The sequence below is a fragment of the Corvus moneduloides genome, chromosome 12, assembly GCF_009650955.1.
Source record: "Corvus moneduloides isolate bCorMon1 chromosome 12, bCorMon1.pri, whole genome shotgun sequence".
In the NCBI taxonomy this organism is placed as follows: domain Eukaryota; kingdom Metazoa; phylum Chordata; class Aves; order Passeriformes; family Corvidae; genus Corvus; species Corvus moneduloides.
The window spans coordinates 16,428,983-16,449,628 of record NC_045487.1 but is presented as its reverse complement, the minus strand read 5'-3'; the positions used below and the strand labels follow the sequence as shown (position 1 = coordinate 16,449,628).

The following is a 20,646-nucleotide window of genomic DNA, read 5'->3' as shown; positions in this document are numbered from 1 at the left end:
ACAAGTTTGCCTTGGTCACAGCTGGGTTCCAGCAGGAAATCTGGCTGTCAAGAGCCTGTCTTGCAGGAGAGGAGTTCCTGCAGCCTTTGCTTTCTGACTGATAGGATTATTCTCACTAAGGAACAGGCTATGCCCAGGGAGAAGGGGGCTGAATGAGTCGAGTAAGAATTGGAGGAGGGACATTAGGGCAGATGTTAGCAATTTGTGATCTGGTTTAAACCGGGAAATCAAGAGACGAAGGGATTCTTCAGGCATCAGTGCAGAGAGATGGTGGATCAGCCTTTGGCAGTGGACTGGAGGTGTCTGGGTGTGCCTTAAGAGGGAGGTTGCACTGTTGAGACCTTACGATGCCAAGGCTTAGGTTTGGCTGGTCCTGGAGGTCCTCTCCCATCTTTCCCCTCACTTGGGATGTTCCCAACCTCTGTGGGTTGCGGAATATCCACAGAAATGGTCTTGCAGTTCTGCCTGGCCTCAGGGTCGAGGAATGGAGCACAGGGCCAGCCAGGATTACAGTGAGCCCAGGTTTCTGGTGGTGACTCTCAGGGATGTTTTCTGTTTTGTTTGCTGAAGGGAGCTGAAGCAGCTGGCTCAAAAGCTTGAGGAGTCAAAAGACTTAGAGGATGAAGAGAAGCTGGAGGAGGAAAAGGAGGATGTCTCCTTGGTGAAGCAGCCTGCAAAACCACAGAAGGGGGAAACCAAACATCCAGAGAAGAAGGAAACCAAACATCCAGAGATGATGGTAACCAAAACTCTAGAGAAGTGGAAAAACACAGCCCTAAGAATGTGGGAAACCATAATCCCAGAGAAGGGGAAAACCAGACATCCAGAGAAGAAGGAAACCAAACATCCAGAGATGAAGGTAACCAAAACTCCAGAGAAGTGGAAAAACACAGCCCTAAGTATGTGGGAAACCATAATCCCAGAGAAGGGGGAAACCATAATCCCAGAGAAGGAGGAAACCAAATCCCCAAAGAAGGGGAAAGCCAAAATCCCAGCTGAGATGAAGAAGAACTTGATCCTGAGGTTTCAGATCTATGAGTCATCGCAGCAGAACGTCACACAGGTTTACTCCTGCTGGGACAGGGTTGAGGGTACCCTGCAGTTACCTGTGCTCCAAAAGGAAAACAAATCCCAGCCTTCAGCTGAACAAAAAGATCAGATGAAGACTAGCAGACCTCAAGAGAAGGTGGAGAAGAAGCCTGCACAAAAATATGGAGGCCACAGTAGTCTTCAGTCATCTCAGCTGGAGAGGCAAAGTGAAGTTGCAGAAGGGGCAGTCAGAGACAAGCATGTCGGGGTGCCGTGCTTGGACATCCAGGTCACAAATATGGACGACATGCTTAACAAGATCCTGAAGAGTGGGAGGCTGCCAACGGGAGACCAGGTAAAAAACCCTGCAAGGCTCAGATCCTGAGCTTGCCGTGGTCCTGGGCCCCGGAGCATTGTGTTCCCCCAGGTGATAATGGCACAGAGCCTTGTCCAGGTCCCTGATGATGTTCCACAATGGCTCTGTAGCGTCCATGTGGGTGGGGAGGTTATCACTATCCATCAGGTGGGCGGAAAGTGGGAGTGCTCTGTGTATGAGCATCCCATCTGTTCAGAGTTTCCCAGCCTGGAAATCATTAAAAACAGTCCCAGGGCAGGGCAGCTCATGGTCATTGTTTTTGTCAGCTGAGTCATGCAGGGGACCGGTTTCTCTCTCGGTCCCACTTGTAGCTCCTGCCTCTGCTCTGGAGCCTGCTCACCCCACTGGGCATGACAAAGCACTTGTACTTTGTATAAGTCAAAAACCCCATTGCCAAAAGCTCAGTGCCTTTAGAGCAGGAGTGTGAGGATGAAGGTGACAGAAGTATAAACAGGGTTTTCTCTTCTGTTTTAGATGCTGAAACATCTGGGACTGCATCCCAACGGGCCTCCCCTTCCCCCTACTGCTGTTCTTTCCATTGTCAACTACCCGGAGGAGCGGTCAGGCTCTGTGGAGTGCGTGAAGCCCTTCACCATTGTTGCACCGGAAGGTGCTGCTGTGGAAGACGATCTGGTGGGTGCTCCTGTGGTGCCAGCACTGAAGGTGCCAGGGCAGGGACCGGGCTAGATGGGGGCATGGGGGGCAGGTTGGATGGAAAAGGATCATTGTGGAGAGGCAGTGAGGGTGTGATGGGGCCCCATGTCTGCAGGTTTCCCTTCTGTCAGGAATGGGACAAAAGAGACAGCTCTGCTGGACACAGAGCAGTTCTGTAAGACAAGAGGGAAAAAAATCACTTAAAACTGTCAACTGCCTTTGAGAAGAGGGTCCTGAGTGAGGAGGGGTATCCTAGGTAAAACAAACACCAATAAGGAAGACCAAGTCCATGGGCAGGTGGACTTACTTATTCTCTCTTCTGTTGGTTAACAAACCCCCATTTTACTTTCCAGGATGGGGATGTCTCAGGGCACGGCTCACCTCTCCCTCTCCCTCCTTTTCTCTCTCCCCCTAGGCCGAGACCCCAGATACAAAGGGCAGTTCTGCCGAGGGCCAACCAAAGACGGATAAAGTGGCCAGCAAAGACAAGTCTCCAGAGGAGAACCAGATCTCCACACAAAGTCCCCAGGATCCCTCCACAAGACCCAAAAGTTCATCAGAGGCAAAGAAAAGCATGCTGCCAAGTGTCTCGCTCCCCACAGAATTCCTCAGGTGAGCTGCACAGGAGGAGGTGATGGCTTTGCTTCTTGGTCCTCTTGCCAAACAAGGTCCATTGTCCCCAGCTCTGCAGCGAACCTGTGCCAGTGCCTCCGTGGGATGGCGAGTGCACACCTCCTCTTTCATTTGCTCCTTAGCAATGGCTGAAGCCTTCTCTTTAATTGCCAGGCTGAAGCGGTACCGGTGGATAGTGCCTGCCAAGGGTGAGGTGGAACTGAAGGTCCGCTTCTGCCCCACAAAGTCGGGGAAGTTTCACCAGACACTGAGGTTTGAGCTTGTGGGAATGAAGCACCTGTACAAGCTGCCCTGCAGCGGCACTGGCCTGTACCCCAGCATCAGCCAGTACCCACGGTAAGGCTGGCAGCCCCTGGCAGCCTCCCACACTGCTGCCCCCTGAACTCACAGCCAGGGCTGCCCCTTGGGGCTTCTGGCCTGGGCAGATCATGCTGCCTGAGGTCGCCCAGCATCTCTTCCTGTGCTGGGAGCTGGGAAGGCAAATGGTACCTCAGCCACCAGGAAGGGTTATGGCTTTCTGACTACATTTCCTACTTGGAGCATCTCATAGCTCCTCCTTCCCCACTTTCTCTGCCCAGGCTGGTGTTTCCACAGTGGAGGGAGACCATAGAGGATGATGAAATCATCTTCAAGGAATATGTTGAGAGCACAAAGCAATTTCACTTTGGACCGCTGCTGTGTGGGAAATCACAAGAATGGTATGTGCCCCCTGCTCCAGAGCAAGCATCCTGCTGTGCTGGCTGTAGGGAGTGAGATGCTGCAGTGGGATCTGCAGGGCCTTGTACTTCTCTGGACACACTTGGAGACATGCTGTCCCAGTGGCACAGTCCAGGGCAGTCCCAGGCAGAGTCCTGGGAGACACATGGGTTTGAAGGATGACACATAGGTGAACTTGAGCAGATAAGAGGCAAATGAGCCTTGAAGGAGCTACTCTGCCTACCCGGTGGGTGCCTTGGTGGCCTGAGCCACAGGCTGCTGCCAGCCCAAAGGTGACTTGGGGGGCAACTTTTGTCGCCCTCCACATCTCAGCTTCACCCCTTAGGAAATGAACCCTGTGGTGCTTTTTGAAGTGCTTTGAGCTCTGCAGGTAACCTGATGGAGCAATTATTCTGTAGATGGTTTTGTAAACCCTTCTGACGCTGGCTGGCTCGAATGTTTGAGCCCTGGCATGCCCTCAGTCAGGGGGAACGCAGCATCACTTCCATGACATCCTCAGAACGTCTTCGGTGGAAAAGCGAGGCGCAGGATAGACGCGCATGCTGCTTCCTCCTCAGAGGAGACACAACAGGCAGCCAGTGTCAGGGCTCGTGTCAGCCCGGAGGCAAGGGAACAGGGAGGGGCCTCTGGTGTGGGTTCCAGCAGGTTTATTTGCAAGAGAGTCTCGGGACCAGCAAAGGCCCCAAGAAGTGCAGGGCACAGCTTTTTATGGGGAGGTGGAGCAAGGCGGGGATAAGGGAAGCAACCAATGGGATACAGGCAAAGGGGAGGATACAATTTTCTAGAACCAATGGGGAAGAAAGGGAGGCAGGAGTCACAACAGGGAACCAATAAACATCTAAAGAACAAAGAACTTTCCAGAACAGAGGGAGGTAGTCTGAACTCAGGAACCACCCAGGGGCAGGTGACTTAGACCTCAGTCACATCTTCTGATCTGCCCTCCTACCTACTGTCTTGGGCGGGGAAATCTATCCAGTGGATGGCCTTGGTTTGATTGGCTTTCCATGGTCTTGGCCCAAGAGTGGGCTGAGCCACCCTAACACCTTTCATTAATCTGTAGTTAGTAATAAGGTTTTAGGACTGACCTGCAGTAGATGTCAGGGGGAACCTACAGCAGGAATTACATTTTCCTGTAATGACATTGCATCCTCACTGCTGGATAAAGTCTGCCTAAACACGTTGTCATTGAAGCTATTGGTGTAGTTCTACTTTTACTGTCACTTTTTTTAAAATAATATTTAACATGAAGTTCTTGTCCCCATGGGAGTTCTGCAGGGCTAGGGCTAACCCAAGGAAATGAAATTGAAATAATTTAAAAACCAAAGACAATCTTTAGCCAAGTTAATGGATGGTCTGGGATTTCTGTGTGCCTCTTTCACTCCAAAGTCATTTCCACACCTGAGAGAAGGGTCATTTGTTATCTTTTCATATTCCTCTTGGGAATTGATGCTTTCTATTTCTTTTCCTCAGACTTTGAGCTAACCCATGAAATCCAAAGCAGCTTCATGACTTTTCTGAAAGAGATTAGCTAAACTCTTTTTCCAAAAGCCTTTCTTTATACCCTGCAGGGAAGGCACCTCAAGAAAGAAGGGGAAAGAACCCATGTGCCTGGTGTACTGTTATTTTTCTAGGCACCTTTGAATTTACGTTGTATTAAAAACTCTTGAAGTGGCCTGTACATTGTAAGCCTTCTGGGGTGGAGGCACCAAGTACAGGGGAAGGCATCAAAGTAAGGCAAGGTTGAGCACACGACCATGCCCCTGACTGGGATCCATCTCCCTCACTTGTTTGTTAGAGTGGATCTTCCAGCACCACCTCCCGCTGCTGGCACATGGTGCTTTCCTCGATGTGTGGCAAGGCCACAGTCTCCTCTGCAGCTTTTTCCCCTTTTGTGGACAGGTACAAGGCCCAGAACTTTCCTGGCAACTCGGAGAATATAACCATCCTCAACATCTCCCCCATGGAAGTAGAGGTCCACTTCTCCTTTGGGAATGAAAAGGGAGGAGAGACGTTCCTTTTGGACCCTCCCAGCATGACCCTGCAACCAAAGGAGAAGCAGGTAGGAGAAGGGCAGGTAGAGCAGGCACCACACAAGTGCCCAGGAGCCGCTCCTCTGCTCACCCCCAGTGTTCTTTCCATTTCTTGCCGTGCGGCCGGGTCCAGGAGCTGACCATTTGGGCGTACCCCACTTCTTCTGGCTTCCTGGAAGACAAACTCATCTGCTGCATTGAAAAGAACCCCAACCCAGTGGTCTTCAGCCTGTGCTGCCGTGGGGTGCTCATGAAGCTGGAGGTCATCCCCCAGGAGCTGTCTTTTGACAAGTTGCTTCTGCACAGGTCAGTCATCCCACAAGCACTCCAAGACGTGTGACCAAATGTTTGACTCTGGTTTCTGGGGCAGGGATGGAGCTGCTCCAGATTGCATTCGGTGGCGAGGGTGGTGTGACCATCCAGCAGCTGATGCCAAGTGCCTTCCTGTCTCTGCAGGACTGACAGCAGGACCCTGGTCCTGAAAAACAACGCCCTACTGCCCATGGCCTGGCAGCTTAGTGGGCTGGATGACCTTGTTGAGGACTTCTCTTTGTCACAAGAGAACGGCATCATTGATCCCTGCTCAGAGTTGGAGGTGACACTGAATTTCACTGCCAGGCAGATTGGCAGCATTGAGAAGACCCTCCGACTAGAGGTAAGAGGGACTGTGCCCTGCCTGACAGAGCAGGGCACAGTGAGCAGCTGCGTGCTCTTAGGGACAGAGTCAGGAAGAGCTGCACCTGACAGACACAAGGGTGCTGTGACCCCAACTTCTGCCTCTACGCAGTGTTTGCAGAACATGCAGTGCATCCACATCCCCCCAGATAACCAGACACTGCATCCCAAGCCTGTACCACAACCACCTTGTCCCTGGGAATGGGTGAAGGTTGTTGTTTTGTTGTACAGACTGCAGCATGATCTCCACATTCCTCCTGGACTTTGTCTGAACCTCTTGCATAGAGCAACAAACTCTCCCTCTGGGATTTTGTTCCCCATGGTTTAGGGGGGCTGCATTTCAGAGAGGATTGTCAATGCCACCTGCTCTGGGACACCTCACGCTTCTTGGGGTTGTTCTTACATCCCTGTGTCTCTCAAGGATGCTTTAGCAGTAGTGTTCCCTGCTGTAGGAGTGCAGAGTTGGGCTGATAGGATTTTTTACTGCAGCAGAATTCCACTGGGGCAGCCCATGAGATGAACAAATTAGGAAAGCTTGGGAGTCCACCAATGCTTGTGAAGCTGGGGAGGCCATGAGGGATGCAGCCAGCAGAAACAAGGCCTTACGGGCTGTCTACCAAAAGAGCACTCTGAACAGTGTTTGTTTCTTGCTGCCTCAGGTTTCAGATACAGAAAACATACTGGGGATTGTTCATGCTGAAAACATCAAAATCTCTGCAGAGGTCTCTGATGTTTCTCTGAGCATCGACATGCCTGAAGGTCAGTGGATGCCTCCCAAACAAAGTAGTCCAAGTGCACTACATTACCTTGGGAAGTGGGCAACCAAAGCACTTGGGATGGGATGGGATGGGATGGGATGGGATGGGATGGGATGGGATGGGATGGGATAGGATGGGATGCAAGGATGGCATGGATACATAAAGCACATACCCCACAAGCTGCGTGGAGTAAAGCATTGTCAGCACACTGACAGCCTTAAGTCTCTCCCATCTGAACTCTGAGGTGTGCAGCTTCATGTGCAGATTGGATTTGGGGGCTTTGAAACAACAGTGACGTGAACAGGCAGTTGGCAACTCCCACAGGCTTAGCACAGCATATAAAGTAATTGGATTTGTGCTTGGAAGCGAGGAAATGGAAGCCAAGCCCCTTAGCTACTAAACCTGCAAGTATTTTGAGTAAGAAGAGAAAGGGCAGACAAGTAGCTAGAAAACACTTCCAAGAACAGAAACTTGCTGAAAAGGGTTTTGTGCCGAGACCTCCATGTAGCTTGTGACCTGGTGTATGCTGCAGCAGCTCACAAATACCATTTTTGACCTTGCTCTCTGGGTTTTCTGCAGGTCCAGATGGAAGCTTGGAATTTGGAACCATTAATGTCCTGGACAATTTGACAAAAGTCCTGAGTCTAAAGAACAAAGGGTCATATGACATGAAGTACAGGTGAGTCCAGCTGCCTGGTAGTGAGCATTTCCTCAGGTTCCTAGGCCTGCATTCTCCCTCCGTCAGTGGCTAGAACCTGTTTCCATGCTGGTAAATACAAATCCTCATGGTAAATACGAAACCTCAGCTCTCTAATCTCAACTATTTTACCAGAGAATACAGCCACAAACCAGCAGTTCTTCACAGCTCAGTGGGGACACAAACGAGAGGCCCAGAAATTTCAGCCACTGAAATGCTGAAATTCATTGCCTTTATTTGATGGCCACTTTTTTTATTTGATGGCCTCTTTTTTCTTTCTGAGACTCTGTAAAGGAGTGAATGAAAAATCTCAGTGTAAAGGTTTCTTGCAGTAACCTCGTGATTGTCTGCACTCTCTGTCAAGGTCCAGGATTCCCTGAGCAGAGCTGGACTCTCTGTTTTCTTTTTTTTCTGGTTCTATGCAAAGTCCTGGCTGTGCTGCTGGCACCTGTACTTTTAAGTGCAGAGGTCTCCATTCCTTCCCTTTCTCCCCAGTTTCACACTGAAAGGTGCAGGTCCCAGGATGCGAGACTTGGTATCTCACTTCAGTATTGAGCCTCAGTCGGGCATGCTGATTGCCTCCCAGCCTGGTGTGAATGTGAAGATGCTCTTCCACCCCACAACTGAAATCCTCCTCAAGAACACACCCATCCTATACTGCCAGGTGAGCTGCCTGGGCCAGGCTGTGTTACCACACAGTGTTTTGGGAGCGTAAACAGGATAGGTGTCTTCTGGAAGGAAGGCTTTTACTGGGCAATCCTCTCTCCTACATACACAAAAAAAAGTTATTCAAAACCATTTGGGAGGCTTCCTAAGCGGAGCTGAGAATCTGACTCTGGAGGAGGTGTTTAAACACAGAGGGTAAACTGTTGGAGGCCTGGGGTGGAGGCTGTGGGCAGGGGTAGAGGCTGGCCTCTGCTTTGTTTACCACCCCTTCCTGTGGATGCAGGTGATAGATGCCCGCTCGGGTGAAGGAGGCCAGATTGTTGCCAACATCCCAGTGAGGGTGTCGGCAGAAGCTGTGTACAGCAAGTACAGTATTCAGCCTGCCTCGCCCATCAACTTTGGTGCCATAGTCAAGGGCACCAGGAAAACCCAGACTGTCATACTGGAGAACAAAGGCATGCTCAGCTTCAAATTCCGCATCCTCCAAGCACCCAAGGATGCACCTGCATTGCAAAGAGAAAGGTACGAGAAGCCCTGCACCACCAGAGAAAGGTGTCTGAGGAGGCACCACCCCAAGGCTGGTATGGGGCAGACTGGGCTGACCAGGGATGCAAATCATCCATTTGCATTCCTGGCCTGGGGAGAGAGCAAAAAAATGCCTCAGTATCCCCATGTATACTACGAAGCTGGTGGTAGAGCTGCTCTGTCCAGCAATGGGTGCTGCAGGCTGCTCTCTGCAAGCCATCAGGAGCAGGAAGGCTTTCCTCCATGAGGAGGAAGGCCAGCTTTGGCCTCAGAGAAAGGCAGGGGAGCTCAGCATGACAGATACCTCTGCTTTCTCCTCTCAGTTCAAAGCAAGGGGAATCTGCTCTATTGGCTCCAAAGCGCTCAGTGGGAAGGAGATCAAGAGCTGTGACACAGGTGGGTGACTCCTGCTCCCCCAAGAAGTGCTGCTGCAGGGGATGTGAGAAGAGGCTGTTGTGCCCAGGCTGGGGGCTCATTGCCACAGGGTGGGACGTGGTCTGCAGGGTGGAGGCCAGTATCTGCTCAGTCCCACTGACAGCCCTGTACTCTGGCTCTGACCTGGAGTTGTGGGGTCAAAGGAGGGGAGCAGCTCCTGTGTTTGGTAGCTGCTAGCCAGCATAGGTCTGTGAACACCACAGAAGCCAAAACATCCCCCACTGAACTCCCAGTCAGCAGAGCTCAGACAACATTGCTTTTTCTTCTTCCCAGTCCCCTACCTCTCTCCCATCATTTCTCACAGCTATTTCTGCCTCTTCTGTGTTATATCTGGAGGTTGAAGGATCACAGCTACCACCTTCATTCTTTACATTCAAACTCCTTCCTCTCTGCCACCTGGGACAGGCTTGCAGCTCCTCCTGGCTTGTTGGTCTCAGCCTTGGGCTGCCTTTGGGTCATGGAGTCATCCTTCCCTGCCCTGGGACTGGGTGCTTGGGCCCAGCTGGAGGCCAAGGCGGGGCATACTCACTCCTTGCTGGGGTGCTCAAGGCACAGCTCTTAGGCATCAGCCTCTCCTGGAACTTTTTCTGCAGGGTCACCTCAGTCTTGGCACGTTCACGGTGTCCCCTTGCTCCGGCTCCATCGCTCCGTGGGGCCAGCAGAAGATCACAGTGGAGTGCTTCGCAGGGCAGGAGAGGACGTGTCAGGAGCACGTTTACTTTGACATCACGAACAGAGACCCCATGGACAATCCCCTCGGCATTCCCTTTAACCTGACTGCCGAGTCCTGCTTCCCAGGTACGTACTGTCCACAGGTTCCCATGGTCAGAGGTGCTGCCGATCAGCACCTACACTTGCTGCTTGGATACAGAGGCACACTGGCCCTGCTGTTCCACCTTAAAATCCTCAGAGGTTCCAGCCTTCTTCAAGTCCACCAGTGGACTCATCCCTGCCAGGCTGGGAGGGATGTGTGGAAAGATAAAAGGAAAGCAATGCTTTTTAAGACTGAGGTTGACTGAGCTCCACCCTCACAGCCAGGTCCCCCACCCTAGGCTGGGTTTAGCAGTCATCCGGGCAGAAAGGGCTTATCAAGCCTTCTGAGAGGCCAGCAGTGTCCAGATAAATTCATTGGGGAGGCTTCTCCATGCTCATGCCTCTGGTCTGTCCACAGCACTTGCTGAGGACGTCACATTAATCTTCAAGAAGTACCCGATCTGCAGCAGCACCAACCTCAGCCACGAGCTGCAGTCAGTGAAAAGCAAGGGCCTGTTCATCAGAGATAAGAACAAATTCATCTTCTGCAACGTTCTGGTTGGGCAACAGGCAGAAGCTCATTTCAACATCTACAGTGCAAGCAGTCTCTCATGTGACGTGGTCCTCTCCATCAAACCCCTGCATGGAAAGGTAAGAACAGGAGGCCAAGGAGATGGTTACCCTCTAAAGGCTGTGTGAGAACTTGCTTTGTTCTCCAGATGCATTGCTTCCTCTGGCCCAGACTAGTCTAGCTCAGTGCAGGTCAAACTGCAGGGGAGAGCAGCAGAGCCAGGGAACAGTTGTGTTGAATTGTGCGTGTCTCGGGCAATGTTTCGGCTCACACCTCTGGGTCTTCGGTGGGAGAAGCGAATCCTTCTGAACCTCTCTTGGAAGCGCACTCAGAGAGGGAGGGGCTGTAAGGAACTGACATGCCAGGGCTCCAAGCAGAGCATTTCCTCAGGCTCCCTGGCTCTTCCTTCTGAGTAAAGGCCAGTTCTAGGTTATTTGCAGGGTTTTCCATGCAGTGCCCACCTCCCATATATGCCCACCTCCCATATATGCTGGAGCAGCTGCCAGTGCTCTGAACACACAGTGCTTTAGCACAAGGTCAGCATTCCCTGGGAGGGAGGGAGCATTCCCTGGGAGGGAGGGAGCCTGCCCAGGGAAGCAGGAAAGAAGGCACACTGTCTGGGGCTGTTCTCAGTGATGCATTTATGAGTAAAACTGTGTCATGTTGAAAGGTGTTTTCTCCTAACACTGCTCTGTGGGTTCCCCCAAGGATAAAAGCCCTGTCAACAACATTTTCAAGTTGCATCCAGTCAGGCTGTCTGTTCCCGGCTCATCCTATGCCGTTGCTACGGTGACCTTCACCCCACAAGAGGAGCGGAACTACGACTGCACCTTCAAGGCTTCCCTTGTTGTCCCGAAAAGGTAACTGACTCTGTGAAATACTGGGGGAGGCCCTTCTGAAAGCTGCCTCTCCATTGGGAAGGCACAGACCTCTTGTTAACTCTAATGCTTTCAGTAGCCTTAGGCAGAGTGCTTGGCATGGGATGATCTGGGAGGCAGTAGCTGTTAGAGCAGAGCAGAAAAATGAGGCTGATGGTTTAGTCTGTACAAGGAACTATGAAGACAGGGCAACATTAGGTAGCCAACTGGAAGTTACTGAGATGTGCTGCAGCTGAGCTGGGCATTTCCAAGGACAGAGACTTAGATGAAGCAGTTTCTGTGCCAGCAAGTCAGCAGTCACAATTTCCTCCTTGTTTCTGTAAAATTAAGTGATCCTCTGTGACTCCCTGACATTTATTAAGCTATTTTGTGTAGTGATTGGAGCTGGTATGAAAGAGGAGCCCAGTTCCTCTGCCCTGGGATCTGTGTATTGGGGCTTTGACCTGCTCTTCCTCAACCATTTTGTGGCTGAATTGGAAAAAGAGAAGTCTAATTGCTAATAAGCAATTGCTTTTTTACTGTTCTTGGAAATAATCTTTACTGATGGTGATGCTGATTTAGTTTTGCCTTCTTTTTCTTGTACTGCTTTCATGCTGTGCTTTTTTTTGTTACATATGTCTCATCTCATTGCAGCCAGGGGATCTGCCATATCTCATCTGGTGCCTCATTTCTTACCTGCTGTACTGCATGATTCAATTAAGTGAAATCATTTTTGACTGTTATTCTGGAAGGCTGTGGCTCTTTGGAGCAGATTCCTCTTGTGAATGGCCCTGAGTGGACTGGGAAGGGGCTGGTGGGAGGCTGTGTTGTGGGGTACAGGAGCACCAGGCAGGGAAAACACTGTGGGTGGTCCTTGCGGCTTTGCTTGCCCAGTGAGAAATGGGTTAGTTCCAGCTGAAATTGTTTCTGTGCCTCTCCTGCAGCCCCGTGAAAATTAACCCCCAACACCTGACCTTCACCATCAGTGGGAGGGGGCATGAGCCACAGGTGACAGTCGTGTGCCCAAGTGCTCGCAGCCAGAGGGGAAATGCTGTGCTGCGCTTCAAGAGGCTCCAGCTGGGGGATTCAGAGATGCTGCCCCTGGTCATCCGTAACAATGGCATCATACCTGTCCAGGTGAGGACCTGCTCAAGGAATGGTCTGGTTTGGGACCCAGTGCTTGTGGCATGGGGGAAGGGTCCCAAAAAATGTGGCAGACTTGGGAAGAGGTGTCGGAAATTCTTTTTAAGCAAGTGGCTGATGTCTGTTCTCCAAGAAAGGAGTTCTTGGAAATTTTCTGTTCAGTTTTTCTTCTTTAATTTGAACACAAGAAAGGTGGTGGAGTATTTTCCCCCGTCTCTCAGGTCCCCTTTTGTTCTCAGGGACATGTGTGATTTCCCAGTTCCGTTGGATTGTATTTGATGCCAATTTAGTACGTTTTAAGTAAACTTAGTTGTGGTTTAATTACATTCTGCTTATTACTCTCTGTCCTGTTTAGTTCTGTGTCAGTTCTATCCACCCTTTTTTCCTGGTTTGACTTAACTTATGTACTAAGTGCTATTTGTAGTGGAGGGAGGTGCTGGGTTCCCATGGTGGACCAGCAGCACTGCAGTGCCAGTCCATATGCCATCCTGTACTCACACCAGCGTCATTGTGCTCTGTGTTCCCTTTTCTCAGTTTATGTTACAACTGGAGGATGAGCAGGGAGTGTTCTTTTTGAAAGCCAGGAAAGCCACACTCGAGAGATTCCACAGTGAAAATGTGGAAGAGGACTCCATTGAAAATGGTAAGTTCATTAACCATGAAGTGTGATCACGTACAGAGGGAAAACATGTGCTCTGCTCTTGGCTTGTCGAAGCAGCAGCCAGATGTTAGACCCAGTTTCTTTCCTTGGGCTCTCTGTCCCCCAAGCTTTTCTTGAGGACTCTTTGCAGGCTTTCCTCCTAGCAAGTTGTAGGAAGTTCTTCTGTTCTCCTAGACATGGTGGGTTGAGTTGTGGCACACTGTCACTACCTCAGTGGACCCTCTGAGGTCTTTGCCGCATGTGGGAAGGCACCAGCCTGAACGGGGGCAGCCCTTGAACACACAGCCAGCCAGCTTCTGCCAAAAGCACTCTTTGGCTCAGCTTTCCATATGGCGGGAGCTGGCTGGAAGCAGATGGAATGTGGGCTGGGCATTAACCTGAGGTTAAGCTGCTTAAATGGTGATGTGTCTGGAGGTGAGAGTCTTGTGAACATAGGAAGAGGGTCTGGAACCACTGGGGGGAGAACGCGTGCTTAGAAGGCAGCTGGTTTCAACCTCTTATTCCTCATATACCCTATGGAAAAATTTCCTCTGTACAGCTGTAGCCCTTAACTCTGATTTCCATTGCTGTGCAGTGAGCAAGCACCCAAAGACGCCTTTCCTGCTTCTGTGTCATGGGCAAGTGGCAGAGTTTGATGTCATTTTCAAACCCACCCTGGCTCAACGTCTGGAAGGGAGCATACATGTGTTACTGGGGAACATCTACTCTAACAAGATTCGAGTAGAGCTGGTGGGTGAAGGCCACAAGGATGAATTCACCCTCGATGGACTAGAGGAAGACACAAAGGAGAGGAACGCTAAGAGCAGTGTGAAGAAAAACATCATTGATGGTAAGAGAGGAGAGGCTGCCAAGCTGGAGCAAGGAAGAGGAAAATGTCTCATCATGTGTGTTCTCTCTCTAGCCAGGCCTGGCTGTCACCCACTGGACTTGGTGGCCTGTGGGTGTGGCAGCCATGCATGCAGAGCAGTGTGTGCTGTGCTGCATGTCGCTGGCTTAGGGATGTGTCAGGGTGTCTCCCTGAAAGTGGTGGGATGGGGAACTGTCTGGGGAGCTCTGTCCCAGAGGGAGGAAGGCTTGGAGCAAGGAAGCATTGGACATACAGGTGTCTGTGCACGTGAGGGGAGCGGATGGACCTCGCTGCATGCTGAGATCCCTTGCTCTCCTCCTTAACAGCTGTCAGAGTGAATCACATCCAGTTTGGGGACTGTCATGTTGGAAAGCCCTACTGCAGGACCTTCACCATCACCAACCGCACCCGTACGAAGGTCATGTGCTTTGAGTGGGAGGCAGATGCCCCATTCCGGTTCTCCCCGAAGGTGAGTGTGGACTGCTCTGCCTTTCCCCATTGCTCAAGCCCTGCCCTGGTGTACCCAGGAGCTGGCAGGGAGTCCTCACGTACCAGTGATAGCCCATTCCAGTGCCACATAGGAGATGTAGTCCCTGGCATGGCTGGGACAGAAAATGCTCCATGTTATGGGAGGTGGAACCTTCTGTTCATACTTTTGTCTATCAAACTTCACATAAATCCACACTGAGGTGCAGATTCCTGGCATAGCTGCTCACTGCATCAGTACCTTTTTGTAGATACAATATTGCTGCTAGCAAGAATTTTTCCTGCTATTCTCTAAGTCCGTGAGAGATTTTTCTCTCACACAGAGGATATTCACAGAGTTTATAAACTATGAACACCTGCTACCTTTGTTTATAGTACAGTAGAAAAATATTTTGACAACGGATGTTTTAGGACTTTGGCCAATCACCCCCAAGGGGTGGCTGATCTTTGTCCAATTAGACTATGAAGAAAAAAAGTCTATAAAAGAGTTTGTAAAATAATTACATAAATCAATCTTGCTGCACAATTCCTGCCTGCCGGATCTTCTCTCCTCCTCCCTATGGCTGCGGGATACGGTGATATTTACTGCACTAATACCTTTTGCTGTCAGTACCGGTCTTGGCAGTGCTCCCAGTTTGGTCTTGACTCCCTAATTCTCCCTAGGTGGGGATCCTCCACCCTGGCTGTGCCAAGAGTATCACAGTGACCTTGAAATCAGATGTCCCAGCCACCTTCAGGAGGCATCTTGTGAAATGTAAGGTGGCCGAGATCAACTTTGAGCTGCCACAAACGAAGGTTGAGGACTGGGACGACGGAATGCGTGTTGTCACATGGAAGGATACCACCAGGAAACTCCCAGGTGCCAGATGGCCTGAAAATGAGAAGGTAAGAAGCAAAACAGCAAAAAAAGCCACCCTAGCTTTTACAAAAAGAGCCACCATACCACCACCACTGAGCAGCTCCTGCTTCCTCTGGACACTGGACAGCCGTGAGGTTCCCCAGCAGTGCATTCTAGGGGAGAGGTGAATACACAGTGACCAGATACACTCACACGAGAGGGGGAAGCCTTTTGACAAGAGACTTTTAGCCACACACAAACTATCAGTCTGTGCCACAAGCACAAGTGTTGCAGCCCGTGTTGCATGGGAGACAATGTTTTATGATTCTATCCCATTTTATGGTGTTAGCAATCTCTTCATCCAGTTTGGTGCCTTTTCACCAACAAGGAGTTAAGTCTGCTGCACTCTGTCTCTTCTTTTGAAGTAGAGAGAAGTACAAACACTCTTCTGCATGTGCTGGTGAGCTCCACATTCTGCCTGCATGGATACCAGAGATTTTGGTTGTGATCTCTGTAGTGTATGGGATATCTCATCATGGAGTAGCCCAGGCACTATATGACAGTATGGAGGAGTCTGGAAAAGGATCATCTCCAGAAACTCTTGCTTTTACTCTCATTGCCAGACACACTCATCTTGGGTGAAGGTTCTTTCTGAGTTTCTGGACCATTTTAAGGCCTCTAAACCATCCTCTTTTCTAGCAGAACATCTGCGGTTGGAGACTTTCCTGGTGAGATCTTTCACATCCCAAAATGCCCATCCCCAGCTCCCAGCAGTGTTGCCACATGACATCTGGAGAGCACTTGCTCCTAAGACAAGAAGAAAAAAGTGCTTTCTAGAACTCTTCAGTCTTGGGGTTCTCCATCCACAGAGCTCCAGCAGGGGAACTTAACCCTAATTTTGAGACCTGCTGGATTTATAGGGAACCAGGAAAAAAGTCAGTCCCTCTACAAAGTTGAAGTACAGGGACTGGAATACAGCTATAGCCTTCATGGGTATATTAACAGCTGTGGTGGGGACTGCTTTGATCAGTGGGTAGAAACAAATACTGCAGCAGAACAGTCCCCATTTGGTCATCTTTCCAGGGAAGTAAAAGTGAACGGTCCTTTCTAGTCCCTGTATGAGGCTGATCTTGGAGGCCAAAAGATTCCCTTCTCAGCCTGGCTTTCTGGGCTCTGCTCAGTGATTCTTCCCTCCTCTGTTCCCAGGTGGTCGAGACGGTCCCAGAACTGGCTTACACTGTGGTGGAGGAGAGCAGCCGTGAGGCCGAGGTGTACCTCAGTGCCCTTGTTGCCTACGCCGAGTTCAAACTGAGCAGAGTCGTGGTTTGGTTCAATGATACCTTCCCCTTCCAGACAAGGACGGCCACGTGAGTGCTGCAGACCAGGCAGGGCCCTGCGAACAGGAACTGCCTTTGCCCAGGGCTGGCTGACCCCGTGCCTGCTTCCCAAAACTCTACCCCAGCCAAAATCAGCACAGGCCCCTTTACGTGTACACAAAGCCAAGCAGGAGATGGTGGTCAGGAGAGGTTCAATGCTGCCATGCCTTTCTGCTGAGAACAGCCATGGGTTTGCTTTCACTGCATGTCCCCTGTCCTCATCTGCTCAAGAATAAGTTTGCAGTCAAACCAAGACCTAAAGTCCAGAGTAAGCCCCTTAGCTTTGACATCCTGGGCACCATGTGTTGGCCCTTTCCTCTTAAACTTCCAGACTTTGAAATACTTTTTTGGGCCACCCAGGACAGCAGTCTGAGCATGGCAGGATTTTTTTGCCTGGGGAAGAAGATACTCCTCAGCAGAAAGTGGTACCAGGAGTCCATCAGACAATGTTGCTGTGCTATTTGCTTTATATTTATTGGATGTTTTCTTTTTATTTCTTCTCCTTGCTTTTCAGTTTCACGATGCACAACACAGGAAAGGTAGCCCTGGAATACTCCTGGGTGGAAGGTGCAGATAGTGAAGAAGCAGTGAAGAAGCCATACTCGAAGACTCTGATGCGTAAGGGCATTTCACTTGGTAGCTGAGGGCGTGGGGAGAAGACCCTGCCACTTCACCCCAAAACATGAATTGCTTTTTCACCCTTGTCCACACATCCACTTTCATCAGCATCTTCCCAGCTGCAGCTGGAGCGTTTTCTCCTTGCCCCCTGCTGCCTTTCAGCCCTTCTGTTCTGGCTCTGCCACTTCTGCTCCACAAAGGAGCAGAGCCGGGCTCTGGGGAGAGCCACGTGGTGGGTCAGGACTGGGAAGGGGGACATCAGGTCATCTCTTCAGGAAGTCTGAGACTGGGAAAAACAATGGGGTAACGAGTGAGCTGCCCTGCAGCCACTGTCTGTGTGCAGTTCCCCACCCCAGGGCAAGTGCAAAGTCACTGTCTAAAACCAGCCCTCCTGTTTTGGCACGGAAGTGTGTGGCTGCAGGCAGAGACCCTGCTCCCAGACGCTCTATTTCCTGCTGAAGGTACTTGTCCAGAGATGCTCCAAGTGCATCCCCAGCTCTCTTCCACCCACCTGCAGCAGGAGGCAGAGTTGCTGGGAGCATAGGATTTTGTATTTGAAAGATGTCCTCTTCCTCTCTGCAGGCAAGTTCCTCTCCTCTGATATCATAAGGCATTGCAGAAAGCTGCTGCATCGTTTCTGGAGGCAGCAGAAGCATCTCTCTGAGGTGCTGGAGCAACAGCGGGAGCAACAGCAGGAGCAACAGCGTCTTGACAAGCTGCTTGCCAAGCAGAATCAGGATTCCGAGGAGCAGCAGCAGCAGGATTCCAAGGAGCAGGATTTCGAGGAGAAGCAGCAGCAGGATTTTGAGGAGCAGCAGCAGGATCCCGAGGAGGAGGATTCCAAAAAGGAAGATTTCAAGGATTTCGAGGAGCAGGATTTTGAAGAGGAGGAGCAGGATTTTGAAGAGGAGGAGCAGGATTCCGAGGAGCAACAACAGGATCCCGAGGAGGAGGATTCCAAAAAGGAAGATTTCGAGGATTCTGAGGAGCAGGATTCCGAGGAGCAGGATTTCAAGGAGGAGGAGCAGAATTTCAAGGAGCAGCAGCAGGATCCTGAGGAGGAGGATTCCAAAAAGGAAGATTTTGAGGAGGAAGAGGAGCAGGATTTTGAGGAGCAGCATCAGGATCCCGAGGAGGAGGATTCCAAAAAGGAAGATCTTGAGGAGGAGGAGCACTATTTCCAGGAGCAGCAGCAGCCTTCCAAGCAGCAGCAAAAGCACCTCTCTCTGCAGCATGCTGGTTCCTCCCTGCAAGTCTTCCCAGATGTCATCCATGACCTATTCTCCATCAACCCTTCCCAGGGCACCATCGCTCCTGGCCACAAGCAGACCTTTCACGTGCGGTTCTCCCCGGAGTGCGCGGGGAAGTTTAAGACCATCATGCAGTGCAGGTGGGAAATGTCTGGGCACTTGCCAATTCATGCTACTGATAGGTATCACTGAATCACAGAGTGGGGACAGGTTGGAAGAGACCACAGTAGGTCATCTGGTCCCTCTTCCCTGCTCAAGCGGGGTCATCCCAGAGGACATGGCACAGGGTTGTTTCCAGAGGGCTCTGGAATAATTCCAGTGAGGGACACTCCACACCCTCACTGGGCAACCTGTCACCTGCACAGGAAAGAGGTTCTTCCTCAGGTTCAGGTGGAACTTCCTGTTCAGGTTCTGCCCATTGCCTCTTGTCCTGTTGCTGGTTGCCACCAAGCACAGCCTGGTTCATCCCCCTAACACCCCTCCTTCAGTCCCTCTGACTGGGATGGGAGGGTGGGCCTGGAGACAAGCAGCCCCACAGAGGCTGCAGAAACACCCAACATACAGGAGCACAGAAAGATCATCATCTGGCCTTGGTAAAAGCAAGCAGGCAGACACTGGGAAAAGACACTGTATGAAACATTAAGCTCCTGGAGGGTTGCAAAATCTGGAATGAGAGATCCAGAATGCTGTCAAGGAACCAGCCAGTCCCTAGCTCTGCTTCCTTTTGGGACAAGCAAGGCCTGCTTCTCTACACAGAACATGGTGTGTTGCACTTGGTCCCCAGGCACTTAACTGGTCATATTCCTGCCCTTCCACCTCTGCAGCCTCCACACAGCGAGTGCAGTTGTTTCTGTGCAAGCAGTGAGCAGCAAAGTAGAGAGGATGTAACACTGTGTGCCCTGCAAGGAGACAAAAAAGCAGCTGGCTGGAAGTGTTTGTCTGGCTAATACCAGTGCCTTTCTTCCTAGGATTCCTAACCTGAAGCCAACTCAGAAGAAAGCACGCGTGATTGTGAAAGGCAAAGCCCAGGAGCAGACAGAGAAAAGCCAAGGACCCAAGAAGCAGGTCCACTGGAAACCAACACCTCAGTGACAGCATTTGTGCAGCTGGAGCATCTGGAAGGAGCCGGCAGCATCACGGCTTATGCTGCTGATGGTCTCCCACTCTTCACCAGAGACCACTGCAGCCACCCTTCCAAGCTCCAGTGAAGAACTCTTTTTGCTTTCAACTACCTATTTATGACTTCTTCAATATATTGTTAATAAACTGTTAAAGCATCAAATTAACTGTCAGCTTGTCTTGGTTTGAAAGACAGGTGTCTGTGAGACCTCCCTGCAATGGAGAATGTGACCCCCTTCCCTCCAAATCATTACAACTTTGAAATTAAGAGGCTTTCAGGCAAAGATACGGAAAAAGGAATAACAGTTCTTTACTAATATGTATAGCAATGCAAACAAACAACACCACGGGCAGCAACAACAAACAGACGCAGAACCCAGCCCCAGCCTCTCCCGGCCTCAGTGCAGCTCCACTGGGCGCGCTGGTGGCTCCTGGCCGGGCAGGGCGCGTGCGATGGTTCCCCCGTGCCGGCGGACACACCGGTGGAAGGGATGGAAAAGGGGCTTGCTTTACAACTCACAGGGCAGCCAGTCCCAGTGCCCCTCCGAATAGCGAAATCAGCTGTAGCAGCAACCTTGGAAGCAGCAAGCTGGAACAGCAGGGACAAGCAAAATCCCAGAGTGGTAAACGAGATACATCAGAAACTCCACAGAAGCGCCACAGCGGTAGCTGGAACTGCGGGGCGTCCCGGCAGGCAGGGGCTGCGAGGCCACAGAGTAGCAAAAAACGCCAGAGCAGTTGCAGAGGCAGGGCGGGGCTGGGCAGCAGCAGCCCAGCTCCTGAACATGGTTTGGAGAGGCTCCCCTGGAGGGGAAAAGGGCCCTGGGTTTCCCCTGAGGCATCTGAGCAGATGGTGAAAGGGCCCCCTCTACTGAGGCGACATTTTTTTCCCTGCTTTATTGCTCAACGAGGTGTGCCAATGCCAATCCTCA

General features: G+C 51.0%; 1 protein-coding gene across 1 annotated transcript in view; it reads left to right on the top strand.

Annotated features, from left to right (window-relative positions):
• The window catches only part of LOC116450120 (hydrocephalus-inducing protein homolog), a 70,311-nt gene extending 50,277 nt beyond the window's left edge, over nt 1-20,034 (top strand). The window contains 25 exon segments of the mRNA XM_032122180.1: nt 571-1,384; nt 1,880-2,038; nt 2,475-2,671; nt 2,846-3,028; nt 3,271-3,390; nt 5,309-5,468; nt 5,573-5,745; nt 5,896-6,094; nt 6,774-6,873; nt 7,452-7,551; nt 8,065-8,233; nt 8,519-8,757; nt 9,084-9,156; nt 9,789-9,993; nt 10,367-10,599; nt 11,228-11,379; nt 12,321-12,513; nt 13,054-13,162; nt 13,755-14,009; nt 14,354-14,496; nt 15,177-15,398; nt 16,558-16,718; nt 17,242-17,345; nt 17,928-18,735; nt 19,564-20,034. Of these exon segments, the coding sequence (XP_031978071.1) occupies nt 571-1,384; nt 1,880-2,038; nt 2,475-2,671; nt 2,846-3,028; nt 3,271-3,390; nt 5,309-5,468; nt 5,573-5,745; nt 5,896-6,094; nt 6,774-6,873; nt 7,452-7,551; nt 8,065-8,233; nt 8,519-8,757; nt 9,084-9,156; nt 9,789-9,993; nt 10,367-10,599; nt 11,228-11,379; nt 12,321-12,513; nt 13,054-13,162; nt 13,755-14,009; nt 14,354-14,496; nt 15,177-15,398; nt 16,558-16,718; nt 17,242-17,345; nt 17,928-18,735; nt 19,564-19,687 (5,395 nt within the window). The 3' untranslated portion in view covers nt 19,688-20,034.
• Nucleotides 20,035-20,646: the final 612 nt, after the last annotated feature.